Here is a 21,755-nt window from a genome sequence, read left to right as displayed (position 1 = left end):
TTTATGCAACAAGATGTCTGTATTGCTATTTTTTTTAAACTATTAGAAACTGGGTGGATAAAATGAAAAATAGCAGGAAATGACTCCGACTTGCCTTGGGTGAAAGATTGCAATTTTAGGCAAACAATTTAAGCAGACAGGAAACATCACTGGCTCAATACTACACTGTTAAACTAAATGCAACATTGAAAAACATTCTGTCTGTTATACACAAGGGACATGGTTTAGAACATAATATTTGTCATGAAAGTCATTGATTGCAGAGTGTTCAATTCCATTTGCAACTCCTTAGATGCTGCAACTTGTGCAAAAAAGGCTACTGCATGGCATGAATATATTGCCATTTAAGTGCCAGGCAATGAGCATCTCAAACAAGAGAGAATCTAACCACCTCCCACATTCAGTGACATTACAATTGTTAAGCCCGCCATCAACATCCTATGGAGGTTCACCATTGACCAGAAACTTGGCTGGGTCAGCCACATAAATAATGTGGCTAAAAGAGGAGGTCAGAGGCTGAGCATTCAGCGGTGAGTGACTCCCTCCTGACCTTCCAAAGCCTTTTTGCCATCTGCAAGGCACATGTCAGGAGTCTGTTGGAATACTGTCCACTTGTCTGGATGAGTGCAGCTCCAATAACACTCAAGAAGCTCAACGCCATGCAGGACAAAGTAGTCCATTTGATCGGCACCCCATCCACCACCTTAAACATTTACCCTGTCTATCACTGTGGAAGCAGCATCTACCATTTACAACGTGCGTTGCAGCAACTTACCAAGGATACTTCAACAGTATCTCCCAAACCTGCGAGCTCCACCACCCAGAAGATGTGCTGGGCCTACCACCACCTCCCAAGTCAGAAACCATCCTGACCCCAAACTTTGTTGCTGTTCCTCCATCGTCACTGGGTTGAAATCCTGGAACTTCTCTCCACCCCTCCTCCTCTACCACCACCAAACACTTTCTGTGAGGAAATGGACTGCAGTGGAGCATGATGATGACTCACTGCCACCTTCTCAAGGGACAATTAAGGATGGGCAAAAATGCTGAAATGGCCAGTGGTGTTGCCATCCTGTGAATAAATAAAAATTAATGACTGTAAGCCTACAACTGTCTGCAAAGGAACCAAATTGAAAGGAACCTCATTTTGAATTCATAAGGTCAAATGTGCTTTGCCTGGTGTCTGTTAAAAGTCTATGGGCTATTGTTGCCTTGGTGAAGATTTACCCAGGAGTGATTAATTTGGGGATTTGTTTAAAAGTTATTATGGTAGCAATTTGTAGACATGTATATGTGTTTAATTTGTTAAGTTGTTAAATATTTAGTTTAGTTTTATATTTAAAAAGCCTCTTGAGGCTTGATGGTTTTATTCCTGAATTCAGAGCTGCATCTCAAACTTCCCATATGAAAATGTAGGTTATGACAGTTGTTCAAGTTTCCCTCTGGGATATAAACAACTCAGCCTTTACCAATTGCTGTGTCAGAACAATTGTGTGCTTTGCGTGGATCTGTTGGAATCTATTTTGTTTTATTGTTGCCTTAACGGGGGTGTAACAGGGAGTCAGATTAATTAGGGGAGTTAGGAGTTATTATAGTAGTAATTTGTAGACCTATGTATGTGCTTAAAACCTTTTATTTTATTAATAAATGTTTAATTTAGTTTTGTAACAAACCTCTAAGTCTCGGTGGACTTCTTACTACTGAATTCAAAGCATACATCTCGTTATAAAATACAGATTGCAAAACAGTTGTGGCAGCTGTTTCAAGTTTCCCTCCGGGATTTGAGCAGCTCGGCATTTACCATCCGCCGTGCCATAACAAAATTGCATAACATAAAAATGTGCCATTCCACCCTTCATTCGTGAGAATTATTTTCTGTGGTGTTAAACAGTGTTAGAACTGAGGATCAATATTCTCTTGATCTAAGCTTGGTTTAATTGTCTTTTGTATAGAGTAATTTGCAGCCTAAGGAGCCCATTTAGCCCATTGAGTCCATGCCAGCGCCGTGCAGAGCAGTCCAATCAGACCTACTCCCTCATTCTTTATAAAATGGCCTCTTCTTTTTACATATTTGGTGCACTTTGTGATTATAACTGTGAAACCATATTATTAGTAAACTAATTTGAAACACGCAAGTATTACAATGTTTAATATTGTTTTACGCTTGGATGATAATCTGATTCGGCATAGTTAACATCGATTTATGAATGGGAAATCATGTTTGATGAACCTGTTGGAGTTTGTTGAGGATGTTACTAACAATTGATAAAGGGGGAGTCAGTGGATGTAGTATATTTGGATTTTCAGAAGGCTTTTGATAAACTCCCCCACAGGAGGTTGGTTAGCAAAATTAAAGCACATGGGATAGGAGGTAATATACTGGCATGGATTAAGAATTGGTTAACAGGCAGAAAATGGAGAGTAGGAATAAGCAGGTCATTCTCACGTTGGGAGTCTATGACTAGTGGGTTACCGCAGGGATCAGTCCTCAGGACCCCAGCTGTTCACAATATATATCAATGATTTGGATGTGGGGACCAAATGTAATATTTCCAAGTTTGTGGATGACACAAAGTTAGGTGAGAATGTGTGTTGTGAGGAAGATGCAAGATGGCTTCAAGAGGATTTGGACAGATTTAGTGAGTGAGCAAAGACATAGCAGATGGAATATAAATGCAGAAAAATGTGAGGTTATCCACTTTGGTAGGAGGACCAGATGCACAGAGTATTTTTTAAATGATAAGGGATTAGAAAATGTAATGTACCAAAGGACCTGGGTGTCCTCATCAATAAGTCACTGAAGGCTAACGTGCAGGTGCAGTCGGCACTTAGGAAGGCTAATGGTATGTTGGCCTTTATTGCAAGAGGATTTGAGTACAGGAGTAGCATAGTCTTGCTTAAACTGTACAGAGCCTTTGTTAGACCGCACCTGGAGTAACGTGTGCAGTTTTGGTCCCCTTGCGTTAGGAAGGATATTATTGCCATAGAGGGAGTGCAATGAAGGTTCACCAGACTTCTTCCCGGGATGGTGGTATTGTCCTGTGAAGAGAGATTGGGGAAACTGGGCCTGTATTCTCTAGAGCAGGAGTGAGGAACCTTTTTCTTATCAAGGGCCACTCACACGAACGAACTCAGTCGCGGGCCATACACACAATAACCAACTTAATTTATTTTTATCTAGAGAGAATACAGAAATGTTCAACTCACACTGCTTTAATGCAATGGCTGAGTTTACTTTTTCTTAATGAACCTTGTTATTGTAGATTCTACGCTGTTCACAATGACTGGTACTTCAGTCTGCATTACTGCCACATCCAAAACCTGCCCATCACTGCCATGTTCTTCAGAAACATGAACATTTTGGGCTATGATTGCCGCTGGTGGTGACCTTTAGATGGTGGAGTTTGACTCACACCGCCTTCTCAAGGGCAATTAGAGATGGGCAATAAATGCTGGCCTAGCCAGTGACGCCAGCATCCCATGAATGAATAATAAAAAGATGGCACAATCTGAACTCGCCTCCATGCTAAACTCAGTTAGGTTCTGGGACTAGATTTCGTTATTGTATGGTCCTCTGATATGCCCTGGCGTCCTTCTTTTCTCATCCTCCAGGGACACTATGGTCCTGAGGCCAATCCCCATGGTGTTACAGGAGAGTGGCAGCAAACAGAAATGGACAGGTTGCTTTGAAAGAGCAGAAATGGGTCTGCATTGAACGCTAATTGAAATGGTAAAAAAAAAATTAGCGCACTGTTTAACAGCGGGATTATCACAGGGTGCCCCCATCAGGCAATGTGTAACCTTAACAGAAACAAAATTACCTGGAAAAACTCAGCAGGTCTGGCAGCATCCGTGGTAAGGAGCACAGTTAACGTTTCGAGTCCGCATGACTCTTCAACAGAACTAAGGAAAAATAGAAAAGGGGTGAAATATAAGCTGGTTTAAGGGTGGGTTGGGACAAGAAGAGCTGGATAGAGGGCCAGTGATAGATGGAGATAACGAAAAGATGTCACAGACAAAAGGACAAAAAGGTGTTGAAGGTGGTGATATTATCTAAAGGAATGTGCTAATTAAGGGTAGAAAGCGGGATAAGCAAGGTACAGATAGCTCTAGTGGGGGTGGGGTGGGGTGAAGGATTCGAAAAAGGCTAAAAGGTAGAGATAAAACAATGGATGGAACTACATTTAAAAATAATGGAAATTGGTGGGAAAAGAAAAATCTATATAAATTATTGGAAAAAACAAAAAAGAGGGGGACAAATCAGAAAGGGGGTGGGGATGGAGGAGAGAGTTCATGATCTAAAATTGTTGAACTCAATATTCAGTCTGGAAGGCTGTAAAGTGCCGAGTCGGAAGATGAGGTGCTGTTCCTCCAGTTTGCTTTGAGCTTCACTGGAACAATGTAGCAAGCCAAGGACGGACATGTGGGCATGAGAGCAAGGTGGAGTATAAAGTATTAACCACTTAGCAAAGGCCATGCTAACACAGAGAGAGGGGGAGGGAGTGAAGGTACAATCAGAGAAACTAATTTTCAACCATCCCAATCCATACTTAATCACTGTGAGGAAACTTCTAACCATCCATGGCGCTCACCTTATAAGAGTCGTTATTTCTAATGTGAGCAGGTTTGCTTTAAGGTTAACTGACTTAACTGCAATAGTTACTTCCTTGAACTCCTGAAAGAAATTTATTTTTCACAGATAGTGTTACTTTGAGTTAACCGATAGTGCGCAGAGATGTCCAGAAGCTTGATGTAGACATTTTCAATAACACTGGGATAGCACAGGGAGATGTAACAAACCGAAGCACATCCTTATGCAAGTGGAGATTTTAACACTCTGTTTGTGTTAAGATTCCAGCAATTCTCTGAGAATATTCAAAGCTTTACCTGACCAACCATCAGTGGAATGACACTCCCAGCTGATTTATGGTCAGTCTATCCTCTACTGATTCCTCACCCCACACACTGCTCTGAGTGTTAGAAAATGGCATTTGACATATTAGAAAATGAGACAGGACAAATCTTTTAAAGGAATTGTATGATGCACAAAAATACTGAAATTACTGAGTGCCTGTTGAATTTTGAATTTGGTACTATAATTTGGCAGAGTTGCAAGTGTAGCGAGCTGAAATATATTTCTGCCTGGCTCTCAATCAACAACTTTAGGCGTTTGAAGCAAGTTGGGAAACCAATGAATGACAGAACAAATAATTGGCCAAATGTCATGGTGATTTATGTATTTATCTCAGTAACAGTCATACAGCAGCGCCACTTCACAGGCTGCAGGGCAACACTGTGGGGAGAACTCTGTTATTTTGCCTTGCTTGTACTCTGTGTCTCTTCATAAGGAGATTGAGTGAGATTGGAATTAGAAGAAGTTATAGCAAAAGCATTGGCTTCTGAGCCATGTAGGTCATGTTTCACTTACAAGTAACTCAGCAATGAAGCACACGTTGCACAGTTTGGTTTTGTTTGGTTCCAGACGTGTTTCAAAGTAATTAGCAACACAAGATTATTCTGTTGTGCAGCATTTTTAAAAGACATATAGAAGCAGCAAATGTTTTTTGGCCTAGCCAGTAGCTGACTGCCTTGTTAAGAAATTTGCTCATGAATAGGCTTTGCTGAAAGAGGGAGCATTTGCATGAAATTTTTGGCAAGTGAGCTATTAATTCGTGTAGACTCTGTGTTTTCCTTGTTCTATGACTATTTATTTAGGAATTGTTTTCTCTGATATATTTTTTTGAAATTTCACTGCGGGCCGGATGAAAAAGTGCAACGGGCCGCATCCAGCATCCGGCCAGGGGTTCCCAATCCTGCTCTAGAGTTTCGAAAAATGAGAGGTGATCTCATTGAAACCTACAAAATACTTAAAGGGCTAGACAGGGTAGATGCAGGTAAGATGTTTCCAGAAGATATTTGATAAAGTGCCACATCAAAGATTATTGCGGAAAATAAAAGCTCATGGTATAGGGGGGTAACATATTGGCATGGATAGAAGGTTGGCTGGCTGACAGGAAGCAGAGTAGGCATAAATGGGTCTTTTTAAGGTTGGCAAGATGTAACGAGTGGTGTGCCACAGGGAATCTGGTAAGGAGTATAATGTGGAAAAATGTGAAATTGTCCATTTGGCAGGAAGAATAAAAGAGAAGCATATTATCTAAATGGTGAGAGATTGCAGAGCTCTGAGATGCAGAGGGACCTGGGTGTCTTAGTGCATGAATCACAAAAGGCTAGTATGCAGGTACAGCAAGTAATTAGGAAAGCTAATAGAATGTTATCATTTATTGTGAAGGGAATTGAATACGAAAGGGCAGTTATGCTTCAGTTATACAGAGCACAAGTGCAACCACATCTGGGGTACTGTGTACAGTATTGGTCACCTTATTTAAGGAAGGATGTAAATGCGTTGGAAGCAGTTAAGAGAAGGTTTACAAGACTAATCGCTGGAATGGGCAGGTTGTCTAATGAGCAAAGGTTGGACATGCCAGGCTTGTACCTGCTGAAGTTTAGAAGACATACAAGATCCTGAGGGGTCTTGACAGGGTAGATGTGGAGAGGATGTTTCCTCTTGTGGAAGAATCTAGAACTAGGGGTCACTGTTTAAAAATAAGGGGTCGCCCATTTAAAATGGAGAGGTGGGATTTTTTCTGAGGGTCATGAGCCTTTGGAACTCTCTTCCTGAAAAGGCTGTGGAAGCAGAATCTTTGAATATTTTTAAGGCAGAGGTGGATGGATTCTTGGTAAGCAAGACTGTGACATGATATCGAGGGTAGGAGGGATGCAGGTTTGAGGTTACTATCAGATCAGCCATGTTCTTATTAAATGGGGGAGCAGGTTCGAGGGGCTGAATGGCCTACTGCTCCTTGTTCATATGTCCCCCTGTTTGGGGATCCTAGAAACAGGGGCCACAATTTCAAAATAAGGGGTAAATCACTTAGAACTGAGATGAGGAGAATTTTTTGTTACTCAGAGGGTTGAGCCTTTGGAATTCTCTACCCCAATGGGCTTTGGCAGCTCAGTCATTGAGTATGTTTAAAATAGAGATTGGCATTTAGAAATTTGTCAATAATGCAAAGGGATATGGGGATAGTGTGGGAAAAGGCACTGAAGTAGAAGAGCAGCTATGATCATATTGAATGGTGGAGCAGCATTGATGGGATGAATGGCCTACTCCTCCTATGTTCTGATGTTTCTTATGTTCCTATGTTTTCTTGTATGTTCATAATATCTGATCATTTGTCCTGAAATTTTAGGCTGTGTTCCTGATCTTCTATTTGTAAGTTTGTGATGTAACGGTCAACATTTTGTTACATTTTGATTCAGCCTGCGGCAATTAGGAATATCATGGGAATGCTGTCTAGTGGCTTCCATTTATGGATAGAATGGCAGGATTATGTTTATTTCTTTATCAGACAGTGAAATAATGAAAGCAAATACTGTACTAAACTTCAGGAAATGTCAACAATTACTGATTTACATATTATTGAAGTCAGCATCCAGAGGGCTGGCCACAAGATAGCCGTTAAAACATTTTGGATTCAGCATTCCTTCTTTTGAGGTGAATTTATTTATTGTTAATTCTTACAGATGAGACATTAAACTCTCGGGTGGATGTAAAAGATCCCATAGCACTATTTTGAAAAAAGGCTGGGGAGCTATATCCACTGTCTTGGCTAATTTGGTCTCTCAATCAGCATCACAAAAACACATTATTTAGTAAATATTACATTGCTGTTTGTGGGAGTCTGTTGTCACCTTTCTTACATTACAAGAGCGACTACAATTCAAAAGTACTACATTGGTTGCAAAGTGCTTTGGGATCTCTGGCCTTGAAAGATGCTGTATAAATGCAAGTTTTCCTTTTCTTTTAATAGAATGTTAGTCCATTATTTTCTGATGCCCTTCAGATATACAGTTAACAAGTTGATGCAGTCAGCAATTGATTGGTGCATTAGGTCAGCAAGTTGTCCTTTCAATTCTTTGCTAAACCCTGAACACATTGAAAGATGTGTGCTATGATACCTTCTTGGCAGGAAGAAGAAAGTCATAATCACCGATTTATTGCGAGTTATATAGTAACATAGGCAGACACCTGAAACCTGGTGACCTGCCTCCCTCAAGCTATTTGAGTGACACTTCTGTGCAGAATAGAAAAATAATTAGAGCAAAGATGCTTTATTTTTATATATCCATCCTGTAAAACATTGCTTGAAGTTTCTTAATATTTTGTATACTTTTGTTCTCTTGCAGGCTCTTCCATCAAGCATGATCATTGTAGGAAGCTACAGTGCTGTGATAGCAGCTGTGTTTGTTGTACTTAAGACAGTGAACTATCGGTTGCACCATGCACTGGATGAAGGAGAGATTGTGGATCAAAGCAGCAGTGAGATAACTGAGAGACGTGCAAAAACTGAGCAGCAGGATGGATCATCCAGGAGAGATGACAGCAATGGACCAGGGTGAGTGAGTGACATACTACATGCTTGACTGCAGTCAAAGATGCTACTTTTTTTCAAAAATACTAACTTAGTTGTTTGTAACTGCCTTACTACTTTGAACAGACCACTAATATTCTCCACGGCATCATTACCTGAATGCCAGAATAAAATTGAGATCACTGAGAGATTATCTGAAGTGGTTTTCTTGCAAGTTGACCAGGCTGTCAATTATCTTGAGTTTATTTTCCTTTGCTTTGTAAATTGTCTGCTAATAGTTCAAGTTTAAAAACTTGCTGGTTATTACTGCAGTTTTCCATCAACATAATTGGTTAAAGCATTTCCTTAATTCCAAGTTTATGCCTAAAGCTGATTTTCTGTGATTTAAAATTTTTTAGCAGTATTCATATCTTGAATTCCAAGATTGGATGATTATATCAAATCCGCTCACTGATCCCATGTTATTAAACCTTTCATGTGGAAATTAGTGAATCTTTTAAATGGATTTATAACTGTTTTTACAAAGCAAAAGATATGATATTTGAAGGCATTCTTTGTGATGCAAGATGTTTCATGATATTTGGCTAGTAATAAAGGACTTTTCATTTTATTGGCTTGTTTTGGGAAGGTAATTGTCAGAAAATGTCTGTGTCCTACATAATTTTGTTTTGTAAGAACTTCTGTCACATCTATATATTCCTCTCAGTTCTGTGCAGTAGCAAGGTATATGCTGAATTCATTGAAAGCTGTTGATTAATGGTCACATTTTGGGTTGAGTATACTTAGAATGATGGTGTTTTATAATTAGCAACAAGAATTAGCTTGACCCGTTTTCTCGGTTTTGTGTTCCTGTGGTAATACGCACCTATAACTGGTGAAAGAAAGAACTTGCATTTATATACATGTCCTTTGGGCATCGCAGAGCGTTCTGCAGTCAATGAAATACCTTTGAATTGTAGCCACTGTAGTTGTGTAGGCAAACCCAGCAGCCAACTTGTGGTCCTATTAGTAGTAATGAGATAAATAACCAATAAATATTTTTCTGGTAGTGTTTATCAAGAGATAAATGTTGACCAGGACAAGAACTCTCCTCTACTTCAAATAGTGCCGTGGGATCTTTTAGTTCACGTCACAGGCAGATGGGACCTTGGTTCAATGCCTCATTCAAAAGATGGCACAACTGACAATTAATCCCTCTCTTAGCACTGTACTGAAGTGTCAGCTTAAATTATGAGCTTCAGGATATGCCCTTGAGGTGCAATAATTTACAAGGTTATGGGAAGTGAGATTAGGCTGGGACGTGATGGACCAAATGGCCTCCTTTCATACTATAAGAACCCAGGACTTTATGGCTCAGAAGTGAAAGTAATATCATTGAGCCAGACTGACTGTCAAACATAATTTGGAATCTTGGAGGAAAGTTCTGAAATCCCTAAATTACAATGATAAATGCTGCCCATTAAACTGAGAGATATACAATGTAATGGTCACTAAAGATGCAGCACACCCAGACTAGGAGATGTAAGCTCTCAAGGGCTTGATCATTCCAAAGAAGCTTGGTATAAGGTACAAGAAGAAAAATAAAATCCTGTTTTGCTATTGAGAAGAAGGAAACTTGGAAATCATGGAGAATCCTCTTCATGTAAAGAAACTCCTTTAATAAAACAGCATGTGCAGTAAGAACCACACATTAATAATTCCCAGAGCATTTTGGAGCTGTAAAACGAACTTGCCATTTGAAGGCATCTGTAATGTAATATACATTAGAGTAATGTTAATGATGTCAACAGTAACCATTCAAAACTTGGTTCGAGTCACTTCCATCCGATTATTAATGCAACAGAAGTCCAACTTCAGTAAAAGTGCAACGACACAAATCAAGCACTGCATTTAAATGTCAGTGCGTATTTTCCATGTCTTTTTAATACTCTTCCTGAAGCCCAAAGAAAGAAAAGTCATTGCATTTATATAGTGCCTTTTATGATCTCAGTGTATCCCAAGGCTCTTTACAGTACTTTAGACTTGTAGTCATCATTGTAATTTAGGGGAACTTGGCATCCAGTTTGCTCACAGAATGGTATCACAAGCAACAAAGAGGTAATTGACCAAATAATCTGGTTTAGTAATGTTAGTTGAGGAATTACTTTTGGCCAGGACACCAGGAGAACTTCTCTACTGTCCTTTGAATAGTGCCACGATAACTGTGTCCACCTGAGTTGGCTTAATATCACATCTGAAAGATGGCACCTCCGACAGTACAGCATTCACCCAGAACTGCAGTGAACTGTCATGTGCTCGGATCTCCGGACTGAGACTTGAACTCTCACTTTCTGAGTCCAAGGCAAGAGTACTCCTACTGAGCCAAATCTGACATCTGATAATACCCAGAGTATTTCACGAGCGACTTCCAAGCTTTCTTTCAATTGTGAAAAATGTTGTAATAACTTATTTGAGCTTGAAATACTTAGTAATTGTGGTTTAGCTGCTGGAGTTTTGAGTATGGGCTGTTAAACTGGATTCATGTCTGGAGCTTTCCGTGATTATCTTTTGACAATGGAAAAAATCTCCCAAAATGTTTTATCTGTGTAGTGGTTTCCCTTTGGTTGTTTTCTTTCATCGGGATTGGGTAGAGTCTGTACATTGGGGTCAACTTTCTGTCTGGAGGAAATGAGTTTGTTAGGTCAAATAGCTTTTTTTATTGTTGGCTTATATTCTTCAAATTGTTCCAAAAATTTGCATTACTCCTCAAGCTGTTTTTCTCTTCAATCCCACATGATGGAATTTATCTTGGACTCGGAGGGTATTTGGAATATAGGAATTATTGAATATAGAAAGGTTGAAGCTGAGTGAAACATGGCATTTAAGAGAAATTCGATAAATAACTCAAATGAAGAAAAGAAAGAACTTGCATTCAACTTTTTCCCATCCCAGAGCACTTCATTCAATGTTTTACTTTTGGAAGATTGTCAATGTTATTCTATAAGGGAAACAGGGCAGCTAATTTGTGTGCAGTAAGGCCCTGCAAATAACAAATTAGATGAATGACTGGTCAGTCTGTCTTTGATTTGGTTCGGCGAGTAAAGGATGTTGGGAAAGGCATTGGGAGAGCTGCTCTTTGAGTTGTCCCGGTGAATGTTTTTCATCCATCTAAACCACCAGAGCAGGCAGACAAGGCCTTGCAATATAGAGAATAGGAAAGTAAAATTAGTACAGTTAATTTTGATGTGGAGGCAATAAAGTACATGAGAGCTTCTGCAATGAAGTAGAATAATAGGTTTTGCTGGATAACAATTGCCAGTAAACAAAACCATGGACTATTATTTGATGTGAACTTTTGACTGAGCTGGCATATGCTTGTTTTGACTTGGTCTTTACCAGTCAACATTTCAGTGTTTGTTAAATGAAGGGGTTTAATCTGATACTGGTATTTAATATAATAGCCCCTGACTATCAGGAAAAGTTGCAGTAATGTAATGTGAAAATTTGTCTGTATTCTCTCTGCTTGCATAGAGTTGCAGGTTTTTGTTTTATAAAACTGACCATCATATTGAAAGAAAATGTTAAAACTATTCATCTTAAAATTATTGTGGTAATTTAAGTGTTAGCCAATATCGTTGTAATGTTCTTTATGATCAGCAAAGATGCTTATGGACCACAGATCATAGGCATACACCCCAATTGCAGTGCTTAGACAATAATCTTTTGTGTTAATAAAAACTTACACTGTAGCAACCCCTAGATTGGCAGTGACACACAGTAACGGTAACTCAAATTTTATTTATAAAATTACATTAAAGATCATATGTTTCTGTTTAGATCAGAGATCCACAGTCCAGCAGTATCTCTTGTCTGACATAGTCAAAGGGCCAACAAACTGCTGAATAAACAGGCTGATGTGACCACAAGGATTTCTCTATACGACTGCATATAATTCCAGACAATGGAAAGTGGAATAGATGTGATCACCAGGTTTGGCCTTCTATAACAGAGATGTTCAACAGTAACAAGTCAGACAATGTCTTCGGGGAAAGCGAGAAACAGAGTTGACCTTTCAAGTCAATGACCTTTTATCAGAATTGGTCGTCTAACTGAAATGTTAACTCTGTTTCTCTCTCCACCTGCTGAGTATTTTCCAACATTTACTTTTTTAGTTTCAAATTTCCAACATCCACAGTATTTTGCTTGTTTGTATATATCTGCTTGGATGTGGAATCTTAAAAGCATAATAATCCCTCCCCTCCCTTCTGCTCCCAAGAAAAGTTACCCATGGGAACTTTTGCAGCTAGAAGTCAAAAAAACATAATCTGTGCTGTAGAAAGGGGTTAAAGTTATAAAACAATAAAACGAAGAGTCCTGTGAATCCAATGCATTGAGTGATTGTGGTTTAAACGTGTGACTTACTGTGGTTGTCACTGATGATTGAACACCACTTTATGCATTTTTTTTCATTCGTTCACAGGATGTGGGTGTCACTGGCTAGGCCAGCATTTGTTGTCCATCCCTAATTACTCTTGAGGAGGTGGTGGTGAGCTGCTCTTTGAACCACTGCTGCTGTAGGTACACCCACAGTGCTGTTAGGAAGGGAGTTCCAGGATTTTGGTGGTGTTCCCATACGTCGGCTGCCCTTGTCCTTCTAGATGGTAGAGGTTGCGGTTTTGGAAGGTGATGTCAAAGGAGGTTTGATAAGTTGTTGCAGTGCAGCTTGTATATGGCACAAATTGCTGCCACTGTGTATTGGTGGTTGAGGGAGTGAATGTTAAAGGTGGTGTAAGTGGGCTGCTTTGTCTTGGATGGTGTCGAGCTTCTTATGTGTTGTTAGAGCTGCACCCATCCAGGCAAGTGGAGAGTATTCCATCACACTCCTGATTTGTGCCTTGTGGACAGGCTTTGGGGAGTCAGGAGGCAAGTTACTCTTTGCAGAATTCCCAGCATGTGACTTGCTCTTTTAGCCACAGTATTTATATGGCTGGTCTACTTCGATTTCTGGTCAATGGTAACCCCCCAGCATGTTGATTATGGAGGACTCAATGATGATAATGCCATTGAATACCAAGGGTAGATGGTTAGGTTCGTTCTTGTTGGAGATGGTCATTGCCTGGCACTTGTGTGACACAAATGTTACTTGCTACTTATCAACCAGAAACTGAACTGGACTAGCCATATAAATACTGTGGCTACAAGAGCAGGTCAGAGGCTAGGAATTGTGTGACGAGTAACTCACCTCCTGGCTTCCTAGAGCCTGTCCACCATCTACAAGGCACAAGCCAGGAGTGTGATGGAGGACTCCCCATTTGCCTGGATGAGTGCAGCACCCACAACACTCAAGAAACTTGACACCGTCCAGGGCAAAGCAGCCCGCTTGATTGGCACCACATCCACAAACATTCACTCCCTCCACCAACGATGCAAAGTAGCAGCAGTGTGTACCATCTACAAGATGCACTGCAGGAATTCACCAAGGCTCCTTCCACAGCATCTTCCAAACCCACGACCGCTACCATCTAGAAGGATAAGGGCAGCAGATAGATGGGAACACCACCACCTGCAAGTTCCCCTTTTAAGTCACACACCATCCTGACTTGGAACTATATCGCCGTTCCTTCACTGTCGCTAGGTCAAAATTTGTGTGGCATAGACTTTCTAAAAGTTAGTTGGCTGTCATGGTGGAAATTGACGATCTGTCAACCAGATTGGAATGGACAATACCTAAAATAGAAGATCATTATTGTCTGGAAGGAACCTTCGGCAGTGTGAACGTAAATTTTTGTATTTGTGATTATAATATGGTTGTCAGACAGATAAGAACCAAATAGGAAGTTTTCTCCAAAATTACTGGTAAATGTTTATTCAGAGCATTGTATTGTTCTATAATACTGCACATAGCTGGCAATCATTATATGGGAATTTTATGGAATGTAAGATTTGTTTTGCACAAAAGACTTATTTTTTGCTTTAGCAGCAAAAGATGCATTTTTTAAAATAGTTTTCCAATTTTACTCCCATTTACTTCTGAAGGCACTGATTGAAAGAAATATAGTCCCATCAGTAACCACCTAGCACCTTGTTCAAGTGTCGTTTTTAAATTTTCTGCGTGATGCTGGCAGTGCTAACAAGACTGCATTTATTGCCCAGCCCGAGTTGACCTGAGAAGTTCTGTTTGGTCTTCTGCATGAACCACTGCAGTCCTTGAGTGTTTCTGCAAAGTTATTAGGTTGGGAATCCTAAGCTTGTGACCCAGCAATGATGCAGGAACAATGATTCTATGTTCAAGTCAGAATGGCTTGTGATTTGTGGGGAGACAGGGAGATGATGCTAGTTTGTAATTGTCGATGGCAGAGGTTGCAGAGCTGTTGCAGGAAGCTTTGGGGAGTTGCTGTAGCGTATCCTGTAGATAGTAGGGTTAGTGTCAGGCTATTCAAACATGAGGTCACAAATGACACATATCAATGTTTTTGTTCTATTAAGGTTAGTGTCCACGCATGCATTCTTCAGGAGAGATCATTGGATGGTGATCAGAACCAGAGACCCTAGTTTTTCACCCTCCTTGCAACCCCATCCCCACCCCTCCCTCCTTACCCCACAACCTTCCTAGCCTGTTACATTGGTTATTTTTAGGGCCCCAAGTGGCTCAGCTAATGCAGTGTAGACTTGAGTTGGAACCTGAACCTTTCAGTTCCACATGCTTCAGTAATACACAAGGAAGAGGGAATGATGGAGGAAGGGTGGATGAAGAGGTGTTGGGGAAGAGAAGATGGAGGGACTGAAGAGGAGGAGAGTGGAAGTTAGGTTTAATACAATGGAATAAAAAGGAACTATTTGTGCATTGAACTGCATTCCTTTTTACACTAGCTATTCGTTGAATCAGAGCAGAAATCTGTCAAACCTGAAACTCTTTACTGGTATAAACTCAGTGAATTCTGTTGTCTGGATCTTTCCTGGTTTCAAGTACAGTACATCCAATTTTGGGAGAAGTTTTATGCTAGGGCCAATGGATTCACCACTGCTTCAAATCTACCTGAACACATTAATATATATATATATATATATATATATATAATATATTTTTATCTCCATGAGACATTTTCTTAGTTGCTTTTCATATTTGGTAAATTGTTGTGCACCTTTTTTAGCTTACTCCTATATGTCTTTTGTGTGGAAGAGCATGTTGGAGTATCAGTGCATCTTGCTAGTAAACCATGGTACAAGGCTCAATTTGACTCTTGCTGAATTCCATACATCAGCTGCGCTGCTGTGGAACTGATTCAAATGCAACATTGCTCCACAAGGAATGATGGAAAATCAAAAGAATTATGCTCGACTTGAGTAGCTCTTATGCAACTTAGAGCAACATTAACAAAGAACTGGAAGTATGTTCCTAACTCCTCCTCTTGGCAATAGTTGGTGCATAACAGTGGAAATGAGGAAATATAGAAAGAAACTGAGGATATTTACTTTTTTTAATGAGTCTATTCGCAGATACCTCTTGTTTTTGCCTTGTTTCAGTCACCTAGCCTTTCTTTGTGAAAGGTAATATATTTCACAGGGATGTTTTTACCACGTTAATGGTACTGTATCAATGCAACTTTTACTCACATTGACCATCGAATATTTTATAATTGCTGCAATGAATGCTAATACAAAGAGTATAGATATAAAATGGCATTGGTGTAATGTAGCATAGCCTATATTTGTATATAAGGGCTGGCAGTGTTTTGTTGGATTATTAATAAATAAATGGCACTTTGGTAAAAATAGGTTTTGTATTCTGAAAGCTAGGATGAATGCTGAGAGTAGCTTGCTTTCTAGCTGCCTATGTCAACAGATCAGCCCTTTCCTGCCTCTAACACCCAAAATGGCAGCTCTTCAGAAAGCCTCCTGAAATTAACAGTGGTTGTCCAGTAAGAACAAATACAATAAGCTTTAACTAAATTTTTAAACATTTTAAGTACATGAGGAACTGCTTCACGTTGAGAATAAATATCTCCCTTTCCAAAATGTGGTTTTGTCCTTCTGGCGATTTAAGCAGCTAAATAAAAGTTATGGGTAGCTCTGTGTTGTAAACTCACATTCACTGGGATTAGGACTGACACTATTGCCACAAACTCATTTTACTTCAGATCTTTCCAGCTGTTGGAGACAGGTTTATATCCCATCAGTCTGGCTTGGATTCAGACCAAGGGACTGTGGCAGTGTAAAGTCAGGATTGTATTCCACCGTATGGAATTCAATTCTGTGTTTCCACCTGCTGTAGAAGCAATAACGGGATAGTCGTTTCCACCTGTAAGCCTAAAATATTTTCACTTTGCCAAAAAATTGGGGCACTACTTACATTTTGAAGTTACTAATTGCTTCCACGGTTAGCCTTAATGGTAGTGCTCTCGTCTCTTGAGTAGGAAGCCCATGGGTTCAAGCCCCAGTCCGTGGATTTAAGCATGTCATCTGACACTTAAATGCAGCATTTAAAGATTGCTACTAGCAGTGGAGTTCCCCTGGTGTCCTGGCCAACATCTACCCCTTGACCAACATTGCATAAATGGGTTATCAAGCCATTAACTTGCAGTGCACAAATCAGCTACTGTGTTCCTTGTTTTAAATTTTTAAAAATACTTAATTGGCTGTGAAGGGGTAAGGGATGACCTTGAGGTCATGAAAGGTACTAGATAAATGAAAGTTCTTTCTTTAACAATCAAAGGTTTCAAATTACATCATTCAACCACGACAGGTGAAGCTTGATCCGCTGTGTTTTGTAATTTGTTTTTCTCCCCTTTTCCCTGCACAGATTTTCCCTGCCATGCACCTTCACCAGCCAAGAGGACAAGCTGCCAGGCCTCTATCAATGCTGTCAAGCTGGGCACAAGGAGGTGTGTGAAAATGGCCCATGGTAACTTGGTCCCATGATTCCCCACGCCACACCATCACTCCCAACCCCTCACCACACCCCCAACCTTTAACCTCTGCTCATGTGAAAGTGCCTGATTTCTGCTTTGCACCAACCCTACGACAGCACTGTTTAAAAATAAGGAATTTGGAATATGAGGATGTTCACGCTCTCAAAACTTAAGCAACTTTGAGAATCATTCCCAGATTAGATTTCTTCCTTGAAATTGCCTGTAGATTTTTTGTATATATAAATGTATGCAAGATGTAATTGGCAATTTTAAAAATATTGTATGTGACTTATTTAGGGACAACTTGATGATGTTGAGTATTGCAACCTTAATACTCAGTATCATAAAGTGGGGCATTGGAGAGCTGTTTCCTCCACACTGAGCAATGAGTTGATGCTTTGAAAAATGTGGATTAATAGCTGTGGCATCTCTGTGCACAAGAGCGCAAATATTAGATCGGCACACACTGCTAAGGTAGCAGTTTAGACCTCCTACCATCCTACTAAACTAGGTAATGGCAGAGGTTGGGAGCATGGCTACCTAGCTGCTCATTTAGCAACAGAAACTTGAGTCTTGTTGAAATTAACTGTATATTAATTGTGCTTGAGAATGGTTACAAAAGAAGCTCTGTGTTTGGTTTGCCTGCAGTTGTGCAAGTGTTAGTTGTCTGTGTGTTCCAGATAGATGCCAGATGATATTCACATTGAAAAATTAACAAGTGTGCTGTCATTCCTTCAATTTATTAAGAAAGAACATGCCGATGATTATTAGGTCATTCTGCAGCCTGTATTATATATTGCATTTAAACATATGCAAATTAAACAGTTGAAGGAATTTAGAATGCAATCTCTTTGAAAGAAATCACTACATATTTTAATATGTTGTTTTGGCTCAAAATCACAATCAGTACCAGTCCATATTAAAATGAATGAAGCTGCTCCAGGACACATGGGTTGAAACGAGGGATATTGAGAGAAATAAAGGACAGAAGAGATGTCTCCTTGAGGCTGGAAATAAAAGTTGAGGAGATCTCCAAATGGTAGGGGAAACATTTGCAATTTTCCTTGCAGTGAGTGATGAGGGGAATTACTTCTTACAAAAAGTAGTTCCACCTTGATTTCCTTTGCCATGTGGCATCAGATGGGAGGCAATTTGAGATTAAGGGGTAAGGAGATGGGGGAGGGTAGTAAATTGGAATTAAAAAACGTTTAGAATGGAGTAAAGAGAGAGTAGTTAAAAGCAGTTTCTCAAAGTGGTTAGGTGTGACTAACCGTGTTCCACAGGAGCCTCTTCTGTATACATCAGTTATTTGATTATATGGCTAGAGTGAGTGATGTCCAAACTTATATACAGAAGGCATAGTGAATAATTCTGAGGACTGAAGGAAGCTGCAAGTGATTATCGATAGTGAGTTGGGCTAAAAAATGATGGATGTAATTTACTGTCAGGGTCTGTGAGGTAATATATTTAGGTGACAACTAGAAGTGCTGTTTATGTTTTGGGCTTGGAAGAGCAGTGAGATTTTGAGGTACAGTTCACAAAATGTTAACAACAGCACCTCAAGAGCATAAGGCGGTGAAAAGCTAATGGAATACTGGGTTTTGTGGCAAGATGTATAGAATATAAAAGTTGAGTTCTTTTTAAAGCATTTATGTAAAGCTTTGGTAAGACTGCAGTTGGAGTAGTGTGTGCAGTTCTAGCTTTCATACTATTGGAAGGATTCTGAGATAGTAGCAAGGGTGCAGCATAGATTCACTTGGATTTGCAAGGGTTTGAGGAAATTCAAATGCAATGAAAGACTGAAAAATTGAGTTGCTTTCATTCGAAACAAGATTAGGGGGTCAGTTGATAGATGTCTTTCGTATTATGAAGAATGGGATATAACAGACTGAAACCAACTGTTCCCGGTGTTTGAAGATTTGTGAATAGGAAGACATGGTCATAAGATCAAATCTGAGGGAGTTAGGACACGAGCTGGAGAAATGTTTTTACGGGGCAAATTCCACGGCCTCATAATCTTCTATCAGAGTTGTTAAATAGATTAATGACCATGTCAACATTTAAAAATAGGTTAGATAGGTGGTTGAAGCACAAGGTGATAAAGGGACAAGGGCACACAGTAGGCACATGGGTTTGGATCTGCGGCTCGTGCAGCAACTAAACGTCAACACTGACTGGTTGAGCTAAACATTATGTTTCCATTTTAGAATTTGTGTGTGATTCTATCATTTTGGGGTACCGTAAGGATCAGCACTTGGGCCCCAGTTGTTCACAGTATATAACAATGATTTGGATGTAGGGACCAAATGTAATATTTCCAAGTTCGTGGATGACACGAAACTAGATGGGAATATGTGTTGTAAGGAAGATGCAAAGCAGCTTTCAGGGGATTTGGACAGACTTGATGAGCGGGCACGAACATGGCAGATGAAATATAATGTGGAAAAATGTGAGGTTATCCACTTTGGTAGGAAGAGCAAATGTGCAGAGTATTTCTTAAATGATGAGAGATTAGAAAGTGTAAATTTACAAAGGGACACAGGTGTCTTTGTCAGTAAGTCACTGAAAGCTAACATGCAAGTGCAGTGAGCAATTAGGAAGGCCAATGGTATGTTGGCCTTTGTCACAAGTAGATTTGAATACAGGAATAGCAAAGTCTTACTTCAATTGTATAACACCTTGGTTAGACTGCATCTGGAGTACTGTGCAGTTTTGGTCCCCTAACCTTAGGAAGAATATTATTGCCATAGAAGGAGTACAGCGAAAGTTCACCAAACTTGTCCCTGAGAAGGTGGCGCTGTCCTATGAAGAGAGATTGGGGAAACTGGGCCTTTGTTCTCTAGAGTTTCTAAGAATGAAAGATGATCTCATTGAAACCTGCAAAATACTTAAAGGAATAGGCAGGGAGATGCTGGTAAACTGTTTCCCCTTGTTAGGGAGTCTAGAACCAGGGGACACTATTTCAAAATAAGGGTGAAGCCACTTAGGACTGAGGTGAGGAGAAATTTCTTTACTCAGAGGGTTGTAAGTCTTTGGAATTCTCTACTGCAGAGGGCTGTGGAAACTCAGTCATTGATTTTGTTTAAAGCGGAGATTGACAGATTTCTAAATATGAATGACATAAAGGGATAGTGTGCGAAAAAGGCATTGATATGGATGATCAGCCATGATGGTGTTGAATGGCAGAGCAGGCTCAGTGGGCTGAATGGCCTCCTCCTACTCCTTTGTTTCTATATTCTGAACTTGCACGAGTACAGCATGTTTAACGTAGTAAAACATCCCAAGTGCTTCTTAGGACTGTTTTCAAACAAAATTTCACACCGAGCTACATAAGGAGATATTAGGACGATGAGCAAAAGATTGGCCAAACAGGTTTTAGGGAATGTCTTAAAGGAGGAGAGATGGGTAGAGAAGTGGAGAGGTTTAAGAAGGGAACTCCTGAACTTCAGGCCTTGGGCAGCTGAAGATATGGCTGCCAATGGTGAAATGCTGAAAATTGGGAATGCTCAAGTGGCCAGAATTGGAGGAGCATGGAGATTTGAGTGGGGAAAGGCTGGAAGAGATTATAGAGGTAGGAAGGTGTGAGGCCATGGAGGGATCTGAAAAGGATGAACATTTTAAAATTGAGGCGTTGCTGCACAGAAGCCAGTGTGAGTCAGTGAGCCCTGGAGCAAAGTGTGAATGGTATTTAGTGCGAGTTAGGATGCAGGCAGCAGAATTATTGATGAGCTTAAGTTTATGCACGGTTGAGGGTGGGAGGTTGCCCAGGAGAGCATTGGAATAATCAGATCTAGAGGTAACAAAGGCGTGGATAATGGTGTCAACAGCAGATGAGCCTTAGGTAGGGGTGAAGCCAGGAGATATTACAGAGTTGCAAGAAGGTGGTCTTGATGTGAGCGGATATGTGGTTGAAAGTTCATCTCGGGGTTATGTATGACATCAAGGTTGCAAACAGTCTGGAGCAGCCTCGACAATTGCTGTAGAGAGGGATGGGGTCAGTGGTTGCAGAGCAAAGTCTTTGGCTGGGACCTAAGGCAATAGTTTTGGTCTTCCCAATATCCAGCTAAAGGAAATTTGTGCTTATCTATCCAGTAGTAGATGCTGAGCAAGCAGTGTGACAAAAATGTGACAGTGGAGAGATTGGGACAAGATGTTGTGAGGTAATGCTGGTTGTTGTCAGCATACATGTAGAGTGTGACATGTTTTTGGATAATGTCATCTTGTGGATGCATGTAGGTGAGTAACAGAAGGGGGCCAAAGATAGATCTTTGCTGGACTGGTAACAGTGTGGGAATGGGAAGAAAAACTATTGCAGATGATTCTCTGGCTACAACTGGATAGATAAGAATAGAACCAAGTGAGGAAAGCCTCACAAGGCTGAATAATGGAGGGGAAGCGTTGGAGGAGGATGGCATGGTCAACTGTATCAAAG

At 40.2% G+C, this 21,755-nt stretch overlaps 1 protein-coding gene across 5 annotated transcripts in view; it reads left to right on the top strand.

Annotated features, from left to right (window-relative positions):
• pcnx1 (pecanex 1) overlaps positions 1-21,755 on the top strand; it is a 297,449-nt gene that overhangs the window by 68,597 nt on the left and 207,097 nt on the right. For all 5 annotated transcript variants that reach the window (XM_078563132.1, XM_078563129.1, XM_078563128.1 and 2 more), the window contains exon 2: positions 8,251-8,459. In XM_078563132.1, the coding sequence (XP_078419258.1) occupies positions 8,251-8,459 (209 nt within the window). The remainder of the gene's footprint in view (positions 1-8,250; positions 8,460-21,755) is intronic.

Source organism: Cetorhinus maximus, chromosome 18 (genome assembly GCF_964194155.1).
Source record: "Cetorhinus maximus chromosome 18, sCetMax3.hap1.1, whole genome shotgun sequence".
Classification (NCBI taxonomy): Eukaryota; Metazoa; Chordata; class Chondrichthyes; order Lamniformes; family Cetorhinidae; genus Cetorhinus; species Cetorhinus maximus.
The sequence above is the reverse complement of the archived record's forward strand: the minus strand, read 5'-3'. Positions and strand labels throughout refer to the sequence as shown.